At 41.9% G+C, this 14,861-nt stretch overlaps 1 protein-coding gene across 9 annotated transcripts in view; it reads left to right on the forward strand.

Annotated features, from left to right (window-relative positions):
- Positions 1–14,861, forward strand: part of Adck1 (aarF domain containing kinase 1) — a 117,856-nt gene that overhangs the window by 15,827 nt on the left and 87,168 nt on the right. For 5 of the 9 annotated variants that reach the window (XM_087195424.1, XM_087195429.1, XM_087195427.1 and 2 more), the window contains exon 4: positions 4,061–4,160. The exons of the other annotated variants lie outside the window; for them this stretch is intronic. In XM_087195424.1, coding sequence (XP_087051550.1) covers positions 4,061–4,160 — 100 coding nt within the window. The remainder of the gene's footprint in view (positions 1–4,060; positions 4,161–14,861) is intronic. 9 annotated transcript variants of the gene reach the window in all.

Genomic DNA, 14,861 nt, shown 5'->3' on the forward strand with positions numbered 1-14,861 from the left:
TATAAACTAGAGATGGTTATACCACTTACTGAGGCTTATATAAATAATATATGAAACAAAACTGTACCTTATAAAATGTAAAGCAGGCATGAAAATAAGTCAGATGTCTCCTGGAAGATATGCTCCATGCAGACAGGCTTGGTCTGTACTGTGTATATTTAGGTCTGTAGCACTTTATAAGAGTACCCAGGACACGGCTGGTCCTGAATAGACTTGTTAAACAATTGGATGAGTGAAATGTTGGTTTTTATTGGATCTCAAAGCCTTTATCTCTAAGGCTTAATGCACTTCTACTTTCCCTCAACTCCTTCCATCTAACCAGTGCTGTGAGCCTTTGAACCTACCACAGTGACATTCAATAGGAAGGCTCAGGCCTGGATACAGGGGCAAAGCTTCTGCCTTGAGAAATCTGCAGAGCAAGCAGGCGTAAGTGTCCTGAAGACAGTTGCCTGTCCGCATCGGTCACCTGAAAGACAGAAATGTCATAGCTCCTGAAGAAGTGACAACACTGGGGATGCAGTAAGTAAAGTACAGCTTGGCATTTGATGAGAGGGCAGCCCAAATTGGCTGGCACCAGATAACAGTGTAGGCTGGTCCTAGGAGTTGTGCCTGGGGAGGGGGAAGTGGCTGACATGAAAGAGCATGAATAAATACTGCAGGAATGTTTTCTTCCATTGGAGTGCATATCCATTCTCATCATCATGGCTAATAAAGAAATGAGCGAAGGATAAAACATAATTTGCTTGCCTGTCAAGTCAGCATCTTGAGGTTCCAGAGTAGGTCAGACCCAAGAGACAGCAGCCAGTGACTTTAAGAAGCACTTTCAAGGTTGTTGCTGGCAGGCTGGGTTCTCAGTGACTCAGCTCTGCATCAGGAGGGTGGGGAGCCAGCATAAAGACACAGGTCTTAGGGCCACGCTGGCACTTTGCTAGGCAGCTGAGGGGTTGAGGAAGTGCTCAGGCCCCACCTCCTAATGCCAAGCCAGCTGTAGAACCTTCATAATCCAATCACCTTCCTCCATAAGCCCCTCCTCTGAGGGGAAACTTTGGGGGATCATCTAGATATAAACCATAATACCTGGGCACTGTCCTGGCCAAACCTGGCATTTCTTCACCATTCTTCTACTCATCTATTATTTTAGCCAGTTCTGTGCCAGGTATTGAGTCAGGCTTCAAAGGTAGGAAGGGAAACAAGGCTTGACCTCTGCCCTCGAGCTGTTCATGGTCTGCACTGAAGAGGTAGAAAGCAGGCATGAAATCACCAGCCGCAGAAGGATGGATTTGTCTTTATTACAGCTCTGGGCTCTGGTTTGGAATTACTGCCAGTGACCCCTGACACTAGCTGACTTCTAGCCAAGAGAAGCAGGAGCCCAAGCCCTGCAAGGCAGTGGGTGTGATTGAGGTACGTGCTGGGAAGGTCTCCTCTGGAACAGGCAGAGCTAATTGTATTATGGTTCTTTTGCATGTGTAGCATCTGTCCACGCAGTGTGGAAACTATTCAGTGGGTTTTCATGCACTGTTCCCCCAGACCCTCTTTTGCAGCTTTTGTTTATCATCATTGGGAATTTGCCCAAGAGGGTTCTGCTTAGAGGAGGAGGGAAATTGAATCCTTGCTATCTTGGTGACTGGCTTTCTCAGAGCTTGTGATAATTTCTGCAGGAGCATGAGCTGCATTTAATGTGCTCTGGTTGGGTCATCTAAGGATCAGTTCTCTGGAATAAGTCTGTGATGGAGTCCAGCACCTCCTTTTTAAAAAGCTTTCTGTCTACTCATAACTTTCTGAGGATCACAAATCTGTGAAGTTCTCTGCACTGGCCCTGACCCCAAAGCCTTCCCAGTTCTAGGAGAGTTCCAAAGGAGTAGGTTCTTGGGCCTTGTTGTGGTCTGGGAGAGAGTTGGTGGGGCCCACAGACGTCAGTGGGGGTGCTGGGGGAAATGTGATATGACTGAAGCTTCCCTCTGGAGATTGGGCTTCACATGGTAGCATCTCCGTAGGCCCAAGGCAAACATGGAAAGGCTGGTTTCCCTTTTGCTTGATCTAAACTTTTTAGTGGCCTATGGACCATTGCCAAGCACAACATCCTATTCTGCCATATGTGCGTATAGCCTGTATTTAAAAAAAAAAAGTGAAATACTTAAGACCTAGAAAAGGCACAAAAATAATTCACTGATCACCTTTGTACTCACTGGCCAGTTTCAGAAATAGTACCTTACCTATATAGTTGTAGCCTGTGGGTACTTCTCTGACTTCAGCTTTTTTTTCACGTAAATAGAACACACACCTTCTTGGCCTCATCATCATTGCCACACATTCCTCTCCAAGCAGTTCTTCAGGGATTTGTATGATCTTTTTCATTCTGTTGACTATTTAATTTTCATTTACTTGATTTTGTTTCAAGCCAAATATCTGCAGAATTACAGGTTTGATAGTTCTCTTTCTCTCCCTCTCATGCACGCACAAATAAGTGTTCCAGGTGCCATGTGAGACTGCCTCTCGGGCCGAGTTTTGCACACCATCAGTGGCGCAGGATTGCACTTTGAGAAGCAAGGCCGCGTCATCCAGAGGGGATGCTCAGCCAGACTGTGTGGCTTGCACCCACCGTCACCTTCACCTTTCCCTGCTGGGTCTGGTCACTCTCTTTCCAGCTCTGTTCTTGTCTTATCTCACCCTGATTTTCTCCTGGGGTTGCTTCAGGCTCAGAGATGGCCAACAGGATGGGATTTGCTTCTGCTGCTCCGTAGTAGGAATCCCTTTTCAGAGGCCATGGTTGTTAATAAAACAACCCCCGGGTTTCTGGAGGTGGGGGTGTTACTGTGTGCTGGCCAGCTCTTCACCCTAACATCGCGAGCGCGGCCATTCGCAGGTCCCTTGTTTGTGTGTGTCCGTGGCTCCCTTGCAGGTGTGTGCTGCCTGGACACACAGGGCTGCTTCTGCTGCCACAGAGCTGCTCCCCACCTGCCACTGCCATGTGTGTCTGCCAGGTAGCAGAATGCTTTGCCTCCCAGGGGCTGTGCCCAGTGTTTAGCTTGCACTTGATGCCAGGCAATCAGTGGGGCAGTGGGGCAGTGGGGCTGGAGAAACTCCAGCTTCTGCCCACTCTTGTCTGTCTCAGACCTCATTGCAGACTATGGCTGCGCTTCCCTGATGTTAAGAACAAGTGGTTACATTTACTGAGCAGTAGTTATAGCACACATACAGTGCTAAGGACTCTATTATCTCACTTAACTCTCACAACAACCCTACAAGATAGATATCATTGTCATCGTCCCCATTTTACAGATGAAGAAAATGAGACTCAGACTGATCGAGTGACTTCTCTTAGGCCCCACAGCTAGTAAGTGGGTGCATTACTTTCCTGTGATTGCCATAACAGATTACCACAAATCTGGTAGCTTAAGACAATAGAAATGTATTCTCTTGTAGTTCTAGAGGCCAGAATTCTGAAATCAAAGACAGATAGGGCCATGCTGTTTCTGGGGGCTCAAGGAAAGAATCCTTTGCCTCTTCTTCCAGCTGTGGGTGTTCCTTGTGGCTACATCGCACCAACTGCCGCTTCTGGTCTTTTCTTCTCTTTCTTGTAAGGACATTTGTCATTGGATTTAGGGCCTACCTGGATAATTCAGGATGATCTCACCTAAAAATTCATAACTTACATCTGCCAAATTTTTTTTTTACAGCTGGGTATGATAGTGCACACCTAGTAATCTCAGCATTCTGGGAGGCTGAGGCAGAGAGATTGCAGATTTGAGCCCAGCATGGGCAGTTTAGCAAGATTCTGTCTCAAAGTAAAAAATCAAAAAGGTTTGGGACTCTAGCTCAGTGTAAAGGCCCTGAGTTCAGGCCCCGCTACAAACCAATCAACCAACCAACCAACAAACAAACAGACAAACCCACTTATTTTTCCAAGTAAGGAAATTTGTTACAGTCACAAATTTGAGGGATTAGGGATGTGGACATTTCTTTCTTTTTTTTTTTTTTAATCAGGGATCGAACTCAGGACCTTTCACTTGTAAGGCAGGCGGCTGAATCACTGAGCTGGCCCTGGACATTTCTTTTTCAGGGACACTGTTCAGCCCATCACAGGAGCTTGGATTTAATCCCAAATGGTGTGGCTTCCACTGTACCTGTGACCCTTATGCTTCCCAGTTCCTCTGGGCCAGGTGAGCCTTCAAGGACCTTCTAGGCCAGCAGTCTACACAGCATGGATTTCCTTACTGTATCAGGGAGTTTGAGCCATTTGGGTACAGTGCTTTCTGCACCTTTCTGTCATCCCCTCAGTTCCTGTGTTTCTCCTGAAACCCTGTGAGCTGTTCATTCTGGACTGAGGCAGGATTGTGAATTTGAGAGGTTTTGTAGCAAGTTCAAGGTCAGCCTGGATTGCCTAATGAGACCCTGTCTCAAAAAAACCAAAGGAAAACAAATCCCCAGAACAAAACAAAACAAAATATCTCATACCTTTGTGTGCTCAGGAGATCTGGCTGCAGGGATTGTGAGAACAGATTCATATGGGCTCAGACAAGATGTATTTCTCTTGCCTCAGTGGCCACGTCTCCAAAATGGGAGGGGGTAGAATGGCAGAGGAGAGGGAAGGCCATGACATGTTAGTGAAGTTAATGGAAGGCTTGCTGCTGCTGTATGGGTGGTCGAGATGCTCGTTAACGGCAGCGATAATCTAATGGCCTAGTCTTGATTTCCTGCTTCTCACTGTCTTGGCCCCAAGCAGCTATTTTCTACCAAATTAAAATCCACTCAGCACTCTTCCTGTCTCTGAATAAAACTATGCTCAAAGCTCTTGCCTGTTACAGCAAGACTTTTTAATAGACTTTTCCTCATAGAACCATGAGACATATGTCCAATTAGCAGAATAATTTCACTTAAATATACAAATAAACTGTTGACTGATAATCGTAGGACATATGTGAGGCTAATTTAAGGCAAGTTGGTTTGGGAACTGGGGTATTGTTTCCTCTCCCACCCCAGATCAGTCTGTAGGTCTCTCTTACTCTCTAATCTTTTGCTTATGGAATAGATCTTCACTCCCTGCCATCTATATGATGAAGAGGGTTGTCTCCATGCTGTGCTGGTCACAGTGCAGAATATCCAAGCTGCTATTCATTCAGCCATTTGAACAGCAAGTACTGAACATCCATTATGTGCCAGCCATACCTACTATGCTAGGTATACAGGGGTCTACTCTAGAAAGGTACATGGTAAGTAATGTTGATGGAACCGACAAGGAAATCTGCTCCAGGAGGGCAGGAGCTCAGTTTGTTTTGCTTTCTGTTATGTCTGTGCACTTAGAAACAGTCATGATACACAGTGGGCTCAGTATACACTCTGCAGTGAATTGGTGAGGGAAGTACTATGATAATTTTAGCTCTTGCTAAGTGCCCTGAAGGAGACAAAATGTAGTTATGGGATAAAGAGCAACTGAAGGTTGGACTGGGGGAAGGCTCTCAGACATGGAGCTTTTCCATTGACTCTGAAGAGTGATCTGAGAACCAGCAAATGAAGAAGGGGAATGACTGCTAGAGGAGGAGGCAGGGCTGGCTGTGTAGATTATGGGGCCCAGTGCAAAATAAAATGTGCGTCTGACTGGAGGTGAGAAAGTCAGTCTCCCCTGTCTCAACCCATTCTCCAGAGTTGGCCCATTCTCCATGGTTGGCTGGGTCCAGTGCACAAGCATCATGGTAGAAGGGCACAGTGGGGGGAAGCTGCTTACCTCATGGAAGGCAGGAAGCACCGAATAGGGGAAGAGCTGGAGAGAAAGGTACTGAGGTGGTCACGCCTCCATGATCTAGTCCCTCCAACCAGCCCTTACCACCTGTTTCCATCACCTCCCAATAATGCCATTAAATTACAGTCTCATCAGTGGATTAAGCTACTGATAAAGTTAGTGCTGTCACAGTCCAATCACTTTTGTGGGCATTTCTTAATTCAGTCAAGTTGACCATCAAGATTAACTATCAGGGGTTGCATGCCTAGAAAGCCAGCCTAAAGAGGAAACCACAAGCCTAAAAGCTTGGAGGTGGAAATGAGTTTGGCTTGTTCAAGGACCTGAATGGAGGCCAGTGTGACAGAGTAGAGTGGCTAATAGGGCATGTAGTACAAGTAAGAGGAGTGAGGCTGACACAGTTTGAGCACATAGGGTCTCCAGGGCCAGAGTGAAGGGTTGGAAACAGCAGGAGGGAATCTGCTTTTGGATCTTAAAGGGAAAAAAACCTCTATATGAAAAATTCCAAGTATCATTATAAAGCACAGAGAATAATATAATGAATTTCACATCTGGCACCTAGACCTAAAAAAATGTGCTGTAGTTCTTTCAGTCATTTATTTATTTATTTATTGCTGAAGAAATTTAAAATAAATTGTAGAAATCATGGCATTTCGCCTCTAATTTCAGTATGTACCTCTGAAAACTGACATTTTTCTGTGTAATTGCAGTGTCATTACCACAAGCAAGGAAATTCACAAGAGGTCTTTCATTTCATCTGCTCCTGCCTGTGGGGAGCTGTTCCCCAGGTGACCTGCCTGCTGATCATCACACTGTGCCTGAGCCCTGAGCTTTGTGCCTAGTCCAGCTCTTATTCTTAGGATTGAAGACACCTTACCTGTATTTTTAGGGTTTTGTTTTCTATTCCTTCCCACTAGGCCCCAAGAGAACAAGGCTGTGAAGAAGTGAAAGCTAAAAACAAAATTTGTCCCATATCCAGGCCTATGGCCTGAACAAGCAACATGGGGAAAGAACAGAAAGGAAGACAGGCAGGCTGGTTGGGTGTATTATTCTGCTTGCAGCCTAACATTTGTTTTTCTTGTCTGTAATTGCCATTCCAGAAATGCCCTCACTCTTCCAGCCACAGAGCAACTGTTAGAACAAATTAATTATGTATCTTCTCAGTGTGTGTGATTAAGGGGCAGATGGAGGGAAGAGTCCTCTTCAGCTTTTCTGGCAACTAGGTTCTCAAATGGATGTTTTCCAGACTAAAGAGTGCAGGTCCTGGGCTCCTGTGGGCATCTGGGTTTGTCTTTGTGGTGACAGGGTTGCTCACTGGCAGGCCGAGTCTCAAGTTGCCAGTAATAATATTATTAATCTCTTAAATTTGCAGCTCATTTACTGTTTGGTGAGGGTTTGCACAGTCACATTAGTTCATTTATTGGGATTTCAGGGATGCTGGAACAACTTTCTTTGCTTAATATCTCCCTAAATCATTGTTGATGATTGTAATTCCACCATTAGAGAGTAATTCCTTTGGCCTACAACTCTGTTCCCTATTAAAATGCAAGTATCCTTGGAAGCTGTTTAACATATTCGTTAAGCATTTGCAGCCACTAACAACTGGGATTCCCGAATACCCATGCTTGCAACTTTTCTGATGGCCTTCTCTGAAACAGAACCTATATTTAGAACCCATCCCATTCCATAGAACTTGGCTTTGGGTTAGTTCCCATGTTTGGAAAGAGATAGGTAAAGAAACTCCTGCCGAGGTTCAGTGACCTCAGCTCCCTGTGTTGCTACCACCAAGGAGTATTCCTTTTGACTAGAACTTTTTGGAAACACTGATTGATGTGAAGGAACCTGTATCCCTGTATCTTATCATGTCAGAGGCTTTGGCCTTAGATCCCACCTCTGCTAGAATTCCTGAGGCAGCAGGGATGATCCAGGCTGCAAGACTCAGATTGGATATTGACCTGAAGTGAGCGTCACAGTGGTTAGAGGAAAAAGTGGGTGATGTCCAATGTCCATCTTGAAGAAGGGAGACTGAGCCATAGGGCTAATGGTCTACTTGAACTTGGGGATAAAATTTTAAAAAATGTCTTTAGAATGCCAGCAACAGAATTGTAGTTTTTAGAGTGAGAAGATATCTTAGGAATAGTTACTGTGGGGAAAGCAGAGGCAATTCATCTGCCAATTGCAGTTGATGAGTAGTGGTTATCTGACTGTAGGATGGAGATCAGGAAGTCTTCACCTGGGTTCAGTGAATGCATTCTGTGGTTGATTAGTGATGTCTGACTATGTCATGAGTGGTAATAAAGAGAGGCATGCATGCCATGCACTTGCTGTTCCTAATTCTCCTCACTCTTTTGATTTACAAATAAGCCAGTTGAGATCCAGAAGGTTGAAATGGTTTGTTTAGGATTGTGTAAGTAGGGGGATAAATGGGCAGAATTGGCTTAGAATCCAGGTCCTTTGAGTCTTGGGTCAAAACTTCTGAAGTACTGTATAGTTTTTTAGGGGGGTGTGCTAGAGATCACACCCACTGCCTTGCACATTGTAAGCATGCACTCTACTTCTGGGCTCCCTGGGACCCCTGCTGCCAGGTATACAGATACGTTAAGAAATGTTTCAATGCAGAGAACATTGTGGCTTTGAAGTATGGCTGCTTGGTTTCATTCCCAGATCCCATTTAGCTGTGTGTCCCCAGCCAAGTTGTTTAACCTCTCTCTCTCTCTCTCTCTCTCTCTCTCTCTCTCTCTCTCTCTCTCTCTGTGTGTGTGTGTGTGTGTGTGTGTGTGTGTGTGTGTGTGATGAGGATTAAAACCAGGGCTTTCACACTAGGCTACGTCTTCTGCCCTTCCTCTCCTTTAAAATTTTTATTTTTGAGATAGGGTTTTGCTAAATTGCCCAGGCTGGGGTCAGGTTTGTAATCCTCTTGCCTCAGCCTCCCAGAGTGCTAGGGTTACAGGTGTGAGTTGCCGTGCCTGGCTTCAACCTTTCTGAGCTAGAGCTTCTTCATCTGTAAAATAGGGAGTAATAATTGTGCCTGTTATCTATGGTAGTCATGGAATTAAATTAGAAAATGCTTGTATAAAGTGTTACGATTAAGGCCTATAGTAGTTCCCCTTCCCCATGGAAAATATGGCTCAAGACCCCCCAGTTGATGCCTGGATCCAAGGATAATACTGAACCCTATAGATAATGTTTTTTCTTATACAAACATACCTATGATAAAGTTCAGTTTATTAGTAAAACATTAACAACAGCTAATAATAAAATAGAACAGTTCTAGCAGTGTGCTAGGGAATTGGGGCTGCAGCTCAGAGGTAGAACCCTTGCCTAACATGTGTAAGGCCCTGGGTTCAAGTTTCAACACTGCAAAATAACCCTGCCAAAACAAAATAAAAAAACTTCCCAAACTATAATGTAATAAAAGTCATGTGAATGTGGTCTTTCTCTCTCTCTGAAAATATCTTTTTGTACTGTAGATTTTAGCAACCTCATCGTAATTTTTTTCTGACGAAGTTGAGAACTTTGACTTTTTTACTTCAAGGGTTTCTCTTTGGCATATCTGAACTAGCAATACCTGAACACCAGGGGTGCAACACTGTGACAGTTGATCTGATGGCCAATAGGGCTAAGTCACTAATGGCTGGGTAGTTTGTGCAGAATGGATACACCAGGCAGAGGAATGATTCACATCCTGGGGAGAGTGGAGCAGAGCAGTGCAGGACTTCATCATGCTACTCAGAATGGTATACAATTTAAAACTTATGAGCTGTTTATTTCTGTAATTTTCTATTCAGTGTTTTCAGATCATAGTTGACCATAGGTAACTGAGACTACAGAAAGCAAAACTGCAGATAAGGAAAACTGCTGTTCTTACTGAGCCAATTAGAATGTTAGAATTAGTAGCCAGTTAATTCTTTTGAGAAAATACCTAGAAGGAAAATAGCTGGGTCAAATGGGACCTCTCAGCCTAATTTTTTTTTTTTGTTTTGTACCAGGGATCGAACTTGGGTCCTTGTGCTTGTGAAGCAGGTTGCGGAATCACTGAGCTAAATCCCCAGCCCATTTTTTTTTTTTTTTGGTACTGGGGATCGAACTCAGGACCTTGTGCTTGTGAGGCAGGCGGCGGAACCAAAGAGCTAAATTGCCGGCCCTCTTATCCTAATTTTTTGAGGAATTGCCACACTGATTTCCACAGTGGTTGCACCAGTTTGCACTCCCACCAACAGTGGAGAGGGGTTCCTTTTTTCCCACAACCCTGCCAGCCTTTGTTTTTGATCGATTTTTTGATAGCAGCCATTCTTTCTGGGGTGAGATGGAATCTCAGCATTGTTTAAATTTGCATCTCTAAAATGATCAGTGATGTTGAACATTTTCTCATATATTTGTTTGACATTTGTACTTCAACTGAGAAGTTTGTATTCATCTCAGATGCCCATTTTTGGATTGGGTCTTTAAATTTGAGGGGTCTGATTTTTTCAGTTCTTTATATGTTGTAGATTTAGTCCTTTGTCTGAGGAACTGGCTAAAATTTTTTTCCACTCTGTGGGTTGTCTTGTCACTCTGTTGGCGAATTCTTTTCCTTTGCAGATTTCTGCTTTTTAATGATGAGATCCCAGGTGTTGATTCTTTGTAGTATTTCCTCTACGATTGGGGAAATAGCCTAAATGCCCATCAACTAATGAATGGGTAAAAAAGATGTGATTTTTGTAATACAATGGAGTACTCCTCAGCCATAAAGAAGGGTAAACTTGAGCCATTTCTAGGTAAATGGATGCATCTTAAGACCATACTCTTTAAGTGAAATAAATCGGACACACATGTGTAAATATTGCATTGTGTCTTTGGTATGAGATACTAAAAGTATAAATAAGGATCAAAATGTATAATAGATTTGTGAAATAGGAAGAAATTGTTCAAAAGGAAAGGGGAACTAGGGGAGGTGAAGGGGGAAAGGAAAGAAGGGAAAGAAACAAATGAAAAAAGAAGAAAAAAATGGAAACAAAGCTTATGTAAATAGGGAGGGGTGGAGGGATTGAAGGGAGGGGAAGGGAATGGGAAAAAAGTAAGAACCAAGATATATCACATACAGTTACAAATTTCCTATGATGAATGTGATCATTATGTATATCTAAATTATACCAATAAACTTAAAAAATTAGTGCCAAAAAAAGAATTAGTAGGCAATTAGAATGTTACATTTATATTGTATTGTCCATCTAGATTCTTGCTGGACACAATCACTACATCTGCAGTATCCCTCAGGGTTACTCTCAGAGATAACTGCTTCTTTCCCATGGAATGTTCTGGGTTTGAAGTGCTCCTGGAATTTACTTACAGTCAGGTGATGAAATGTCTCATATACTGGTAACCATGCGTGAAGTGGTGGTAGATCTATAAACACCTTTGGTTCTGGGCAGTTTTTCTATTATTCTTCATACTGCACATGCAGAGAGCCCATCTGAACAGGGTGTGTGTTGGCGGGCGGGGGGGGCAGACAATTCTTCCTGTAGAAGTTGGCCTAATACCTCACCACCCTAGGTGGATTTCTGAGTATACCATGGAAAACTGTTCTCTTTTCCCACTGTGGCCAGTGTTTAGCCCCTTTTTGGACCTTCCTCCTTGGGTTACACAGTTCCTGGCCTTGTCTAGTTCTGCAGTAGGAGACCTCACACCTTCCAGGCCACCTTTGCTTTTTTCCCCCCAGCAATTCTCTGTCTCAGCTTGTTTGTTTGAGTAGGCCTTTCTAGACCCCTGGGTATTTGTGAATTTGTTCCTAATCTCAGTGTCATTTGTTAGCCTACTGGAACGGCTACAGGAAGCTCAGACATGGCCAGGGCCATGGCAGCCCAGCATGTGGCCCAAGCATGAAAAATGGCTGATGCTGAGCTTAGAGGGTGGATGGCTGGTTGCTGTGAGCAAGTTGGGAGGACAGCACGGAGGGCCCCACCAGGCACTGGCCATCTGGTGTTGCTTTTCCTCTAATTCGTGAGGAATGTTTGACAGTGTGGAGGGGAAGCAGAGTCTAACAGAAAGAGGGGGTTTTGGTGTTAGACGACAGTGTGTCAAAACATTGATCTACTCTTTGCTAGCTGATTAACTTCGACAAGACCCTGAACTTTTTGAGCTGCAGGTCCTGTATTTACGCTATTAAGAGAATGATAGCACTCATCTCAGAGGCTGTTGCCTGGATCAAGGGAAACTGTGCATGAAAGACTGAGTACATTGTGAAGGATTGTGCAGTCACTATGAGGACCATTATTATTGACCATATGATGAGCAGATTTTGTTTCCTAGTAGCTCAGATTCTATGCTTATAGAGTGAATCAACAATTCAAACAGAGACCAACAATTATGAGTACAACCTGTGAAAATTATAAATCAGGGACCTGTTGGTACTTGGATTGTACTGATGAGGGATTTGGTAATTTAAGTTTGATCCTCATTTTAATATGAAATTATTAACTGAGTTGACTGTTAGGAAAATCATGCATACTTGGACGTTTACAGTACAATTTTTCTTCTTTGTTAATGAGTACTGATCAACTTAATGAAGCAAAGGGGCTTTCGTATTGAATACTCAGGGTAGATATGTATAAAGTGCGACTAAGATAATATAGTGGATTAAAAAATAAGACAGTTTCTGTGTTCTGGAATTAGTGACTATACTAAATTTAGTGAAAATACTAAATTAGTAAATTATAAAAACCGTGAATTGTATACAATAAAATGATAAATTTCGTGGTATGTGAATTATATCTCAATGTAAAAATTTTAGTATATGTGCTGCCAAAGCGAGCACTCTCAATGTAAAAATTAAAAAAAATCATTAAAGCAGTAGGTATATTATTAAAAATTCAGAAATTTTAGAAAAAAATTTTATCAGTCCGAACTCATTATAATTTTAATATACTTTGTTCTAACCCATTCCTGTTATATACATCCATACAGTTCTATAAAGAAGATGAACTGGTTTTCTCATTTAATGTGTTGTCTTTAGCAATTTTCTGGGTTGGTCTTGACAGTCTTAATTTTAAATTGGGTACTCAAGATTCTATGTGTGGCTGTGCCATGATTTACTCAACTAATCTCTTTTCCCACTTTTAGTTTACATCTATGCAGATATTTGTCTATTATAATTAACGATATGATGAATATCTTTTTGCATGTTTTTCTTCCATATCTTGGATTATTTCCTTTGGAAAAGTTTCTAAAGTGAAATATCTGAATCAGTATATTGCTGAGAGAAATGAAAGAAAATGTAAGAATATATATCATGTTCATAGATCAGAAGACATGATACTGTTAAAATATGTATTCTCCCCAAGGAAATCTATACAGATTCATGACCATCCCAATAAAAAAGCAGGCTTTTTTTTTGTAGAACTTTGACAAACTGATTTTGAAATTCAGAACTGGGAAGCCAATTCTAAATGCCAGGCATGCTAGAAAACAACACTGAAAAAGGAGAGCAAAGTTGGACTACTAATCCTACCTCATTTCAAGACTTTTTATAAAACTAGCACAATAAACAGTGTAGTGTTGATGTTAAGATAGACAGACTGATCAATGGAACAGAACAGGGTCCAGAAACAGACCCACACAAATATGGACAATTAATTTTTCATGAAGATGTAAAGGCAGTTCAGTTGAGAAAGATCTGTCTGTTTAGCAGTGCTGGAACAATTAGATATTCTTATGAAAAACTGAACTCTGATTCGTACCTCACACTAAAAATAAAAGTTGGCTCCAAGTGGATCATACACTCAAATATGAAACCAAAACTATAGTTAGGAGTGTTAACCTAAATAGCAAACAGAGAGCTATTCTCTAAGAAATTCTGAATTTAATCAAGAGTAGCTGAAGATTATAATCTGGAATATATATGCTGTGGGGACCATAGACATATCCAAAGAGGTTAAGGTAGGAGGAAGCTTTAAAGGCAAAAGAGGAAAGTACATGTAATTTATTTGGAAATAAAGAGAACACTAGTCATAGGGTCTAATCTCAGAGGTTGACATCAGTTCATGAGTGGAGACAGTGTACCATCGACTGTCCTTGTACAGCCTGCCAGCCATCTTTGTGATGTATGTAGCAAGTTGTAGTTTGGAAGTCCTTGGCTAAAGTTTTGATGACAGGGATACGTGTGTAAGAGCCCATATAAGAAGGTACTAGTTTTTATTATAGGCATGTATGCATAGGGCCCTCTTTCATAACTTCTGGCTTTATTTATTTTGTTAGGATTTGATACAAGTGACTCCATTATGATTCTGACAAGTTGCACAAAAGAATGGAAAGAGAAGCCACACCTGGGGAGAAAACATTTGCAGATCCTATATATGATAAAGTACTTGTTTATAGAATATATAAAGAATTCTTCTAACTCAATAGTAAAAGAAACAACTCATTAAAAATGGGCAAAAGATTTAAACAGACATTTCACCCAAGAAGATATAATGATGGCAAATAGGTGCATAAATAGATGTTCCACGTTATTAGTTATTAGGGAAATATAAATTTAAACCCTCCTGAGACGCCACTTCACACGAATGACTAAAATGAAAAAGATTTACCATACTGAGTATTGGGAGGATGAGGAGGAACTCTCTAGCACTGCTGGAATGTAAAATGGTACAATCACATTGGCTGTTTGGCAAATTCTTAAAAAGTTAAACATATACCTATCATATAATTTAATATTATATTTATAAGTATTTACCCACAAGAAATGAAAACATTTATTTGTACTCCAAAACTGGAAGCAACTCAACGTCCACTAACAGGTGAATCAATAAATCAATTGTGGTATATTCACACAGTGGAACACTACTCAGCAAGACAAAAGAATTAGTTGTCAATACATACAACAACATTAAATCTCAGCATAGTTATATTGAATGAGAAGGGACAGGCGAAACAAGAATATGGGCTTTATGATTCCATTTATATAGAACTAAAAAATTCTGTCTATCTGATAAAAAGCAGTCATTGGTTGTCTGGAGATGAGGGGTATGTGGAAGAATGGGGTGGAATTACAAAGAGATGTGGGGAGCTTTTAGGGGAGAGATAGATATGTTTAATGTGGTTATGGCAATGGTTCTATAGATGTACAAGTGTCAAAATGTTTAGATTGTAC

The sequence above is a fragment of the Heterocephalus glaber genome, unplaced genomic scaffold (genome assembly GCF_053883595.1).
Source record: "Heterocephalus glaber isolate CG9 unplaced genomic scaffold, H.glaber_assembly_v1.0 deba00001608, whole genome shotgun sequence".
In the NCBI taxonomy this organism is placed as follows: domain Eukaryota; kingdom Metazoa; phylum Chordata; class Mammalia; order Rodentia; family Bathyergidae; genus Heterocephalus; species Heterocephalus glaber.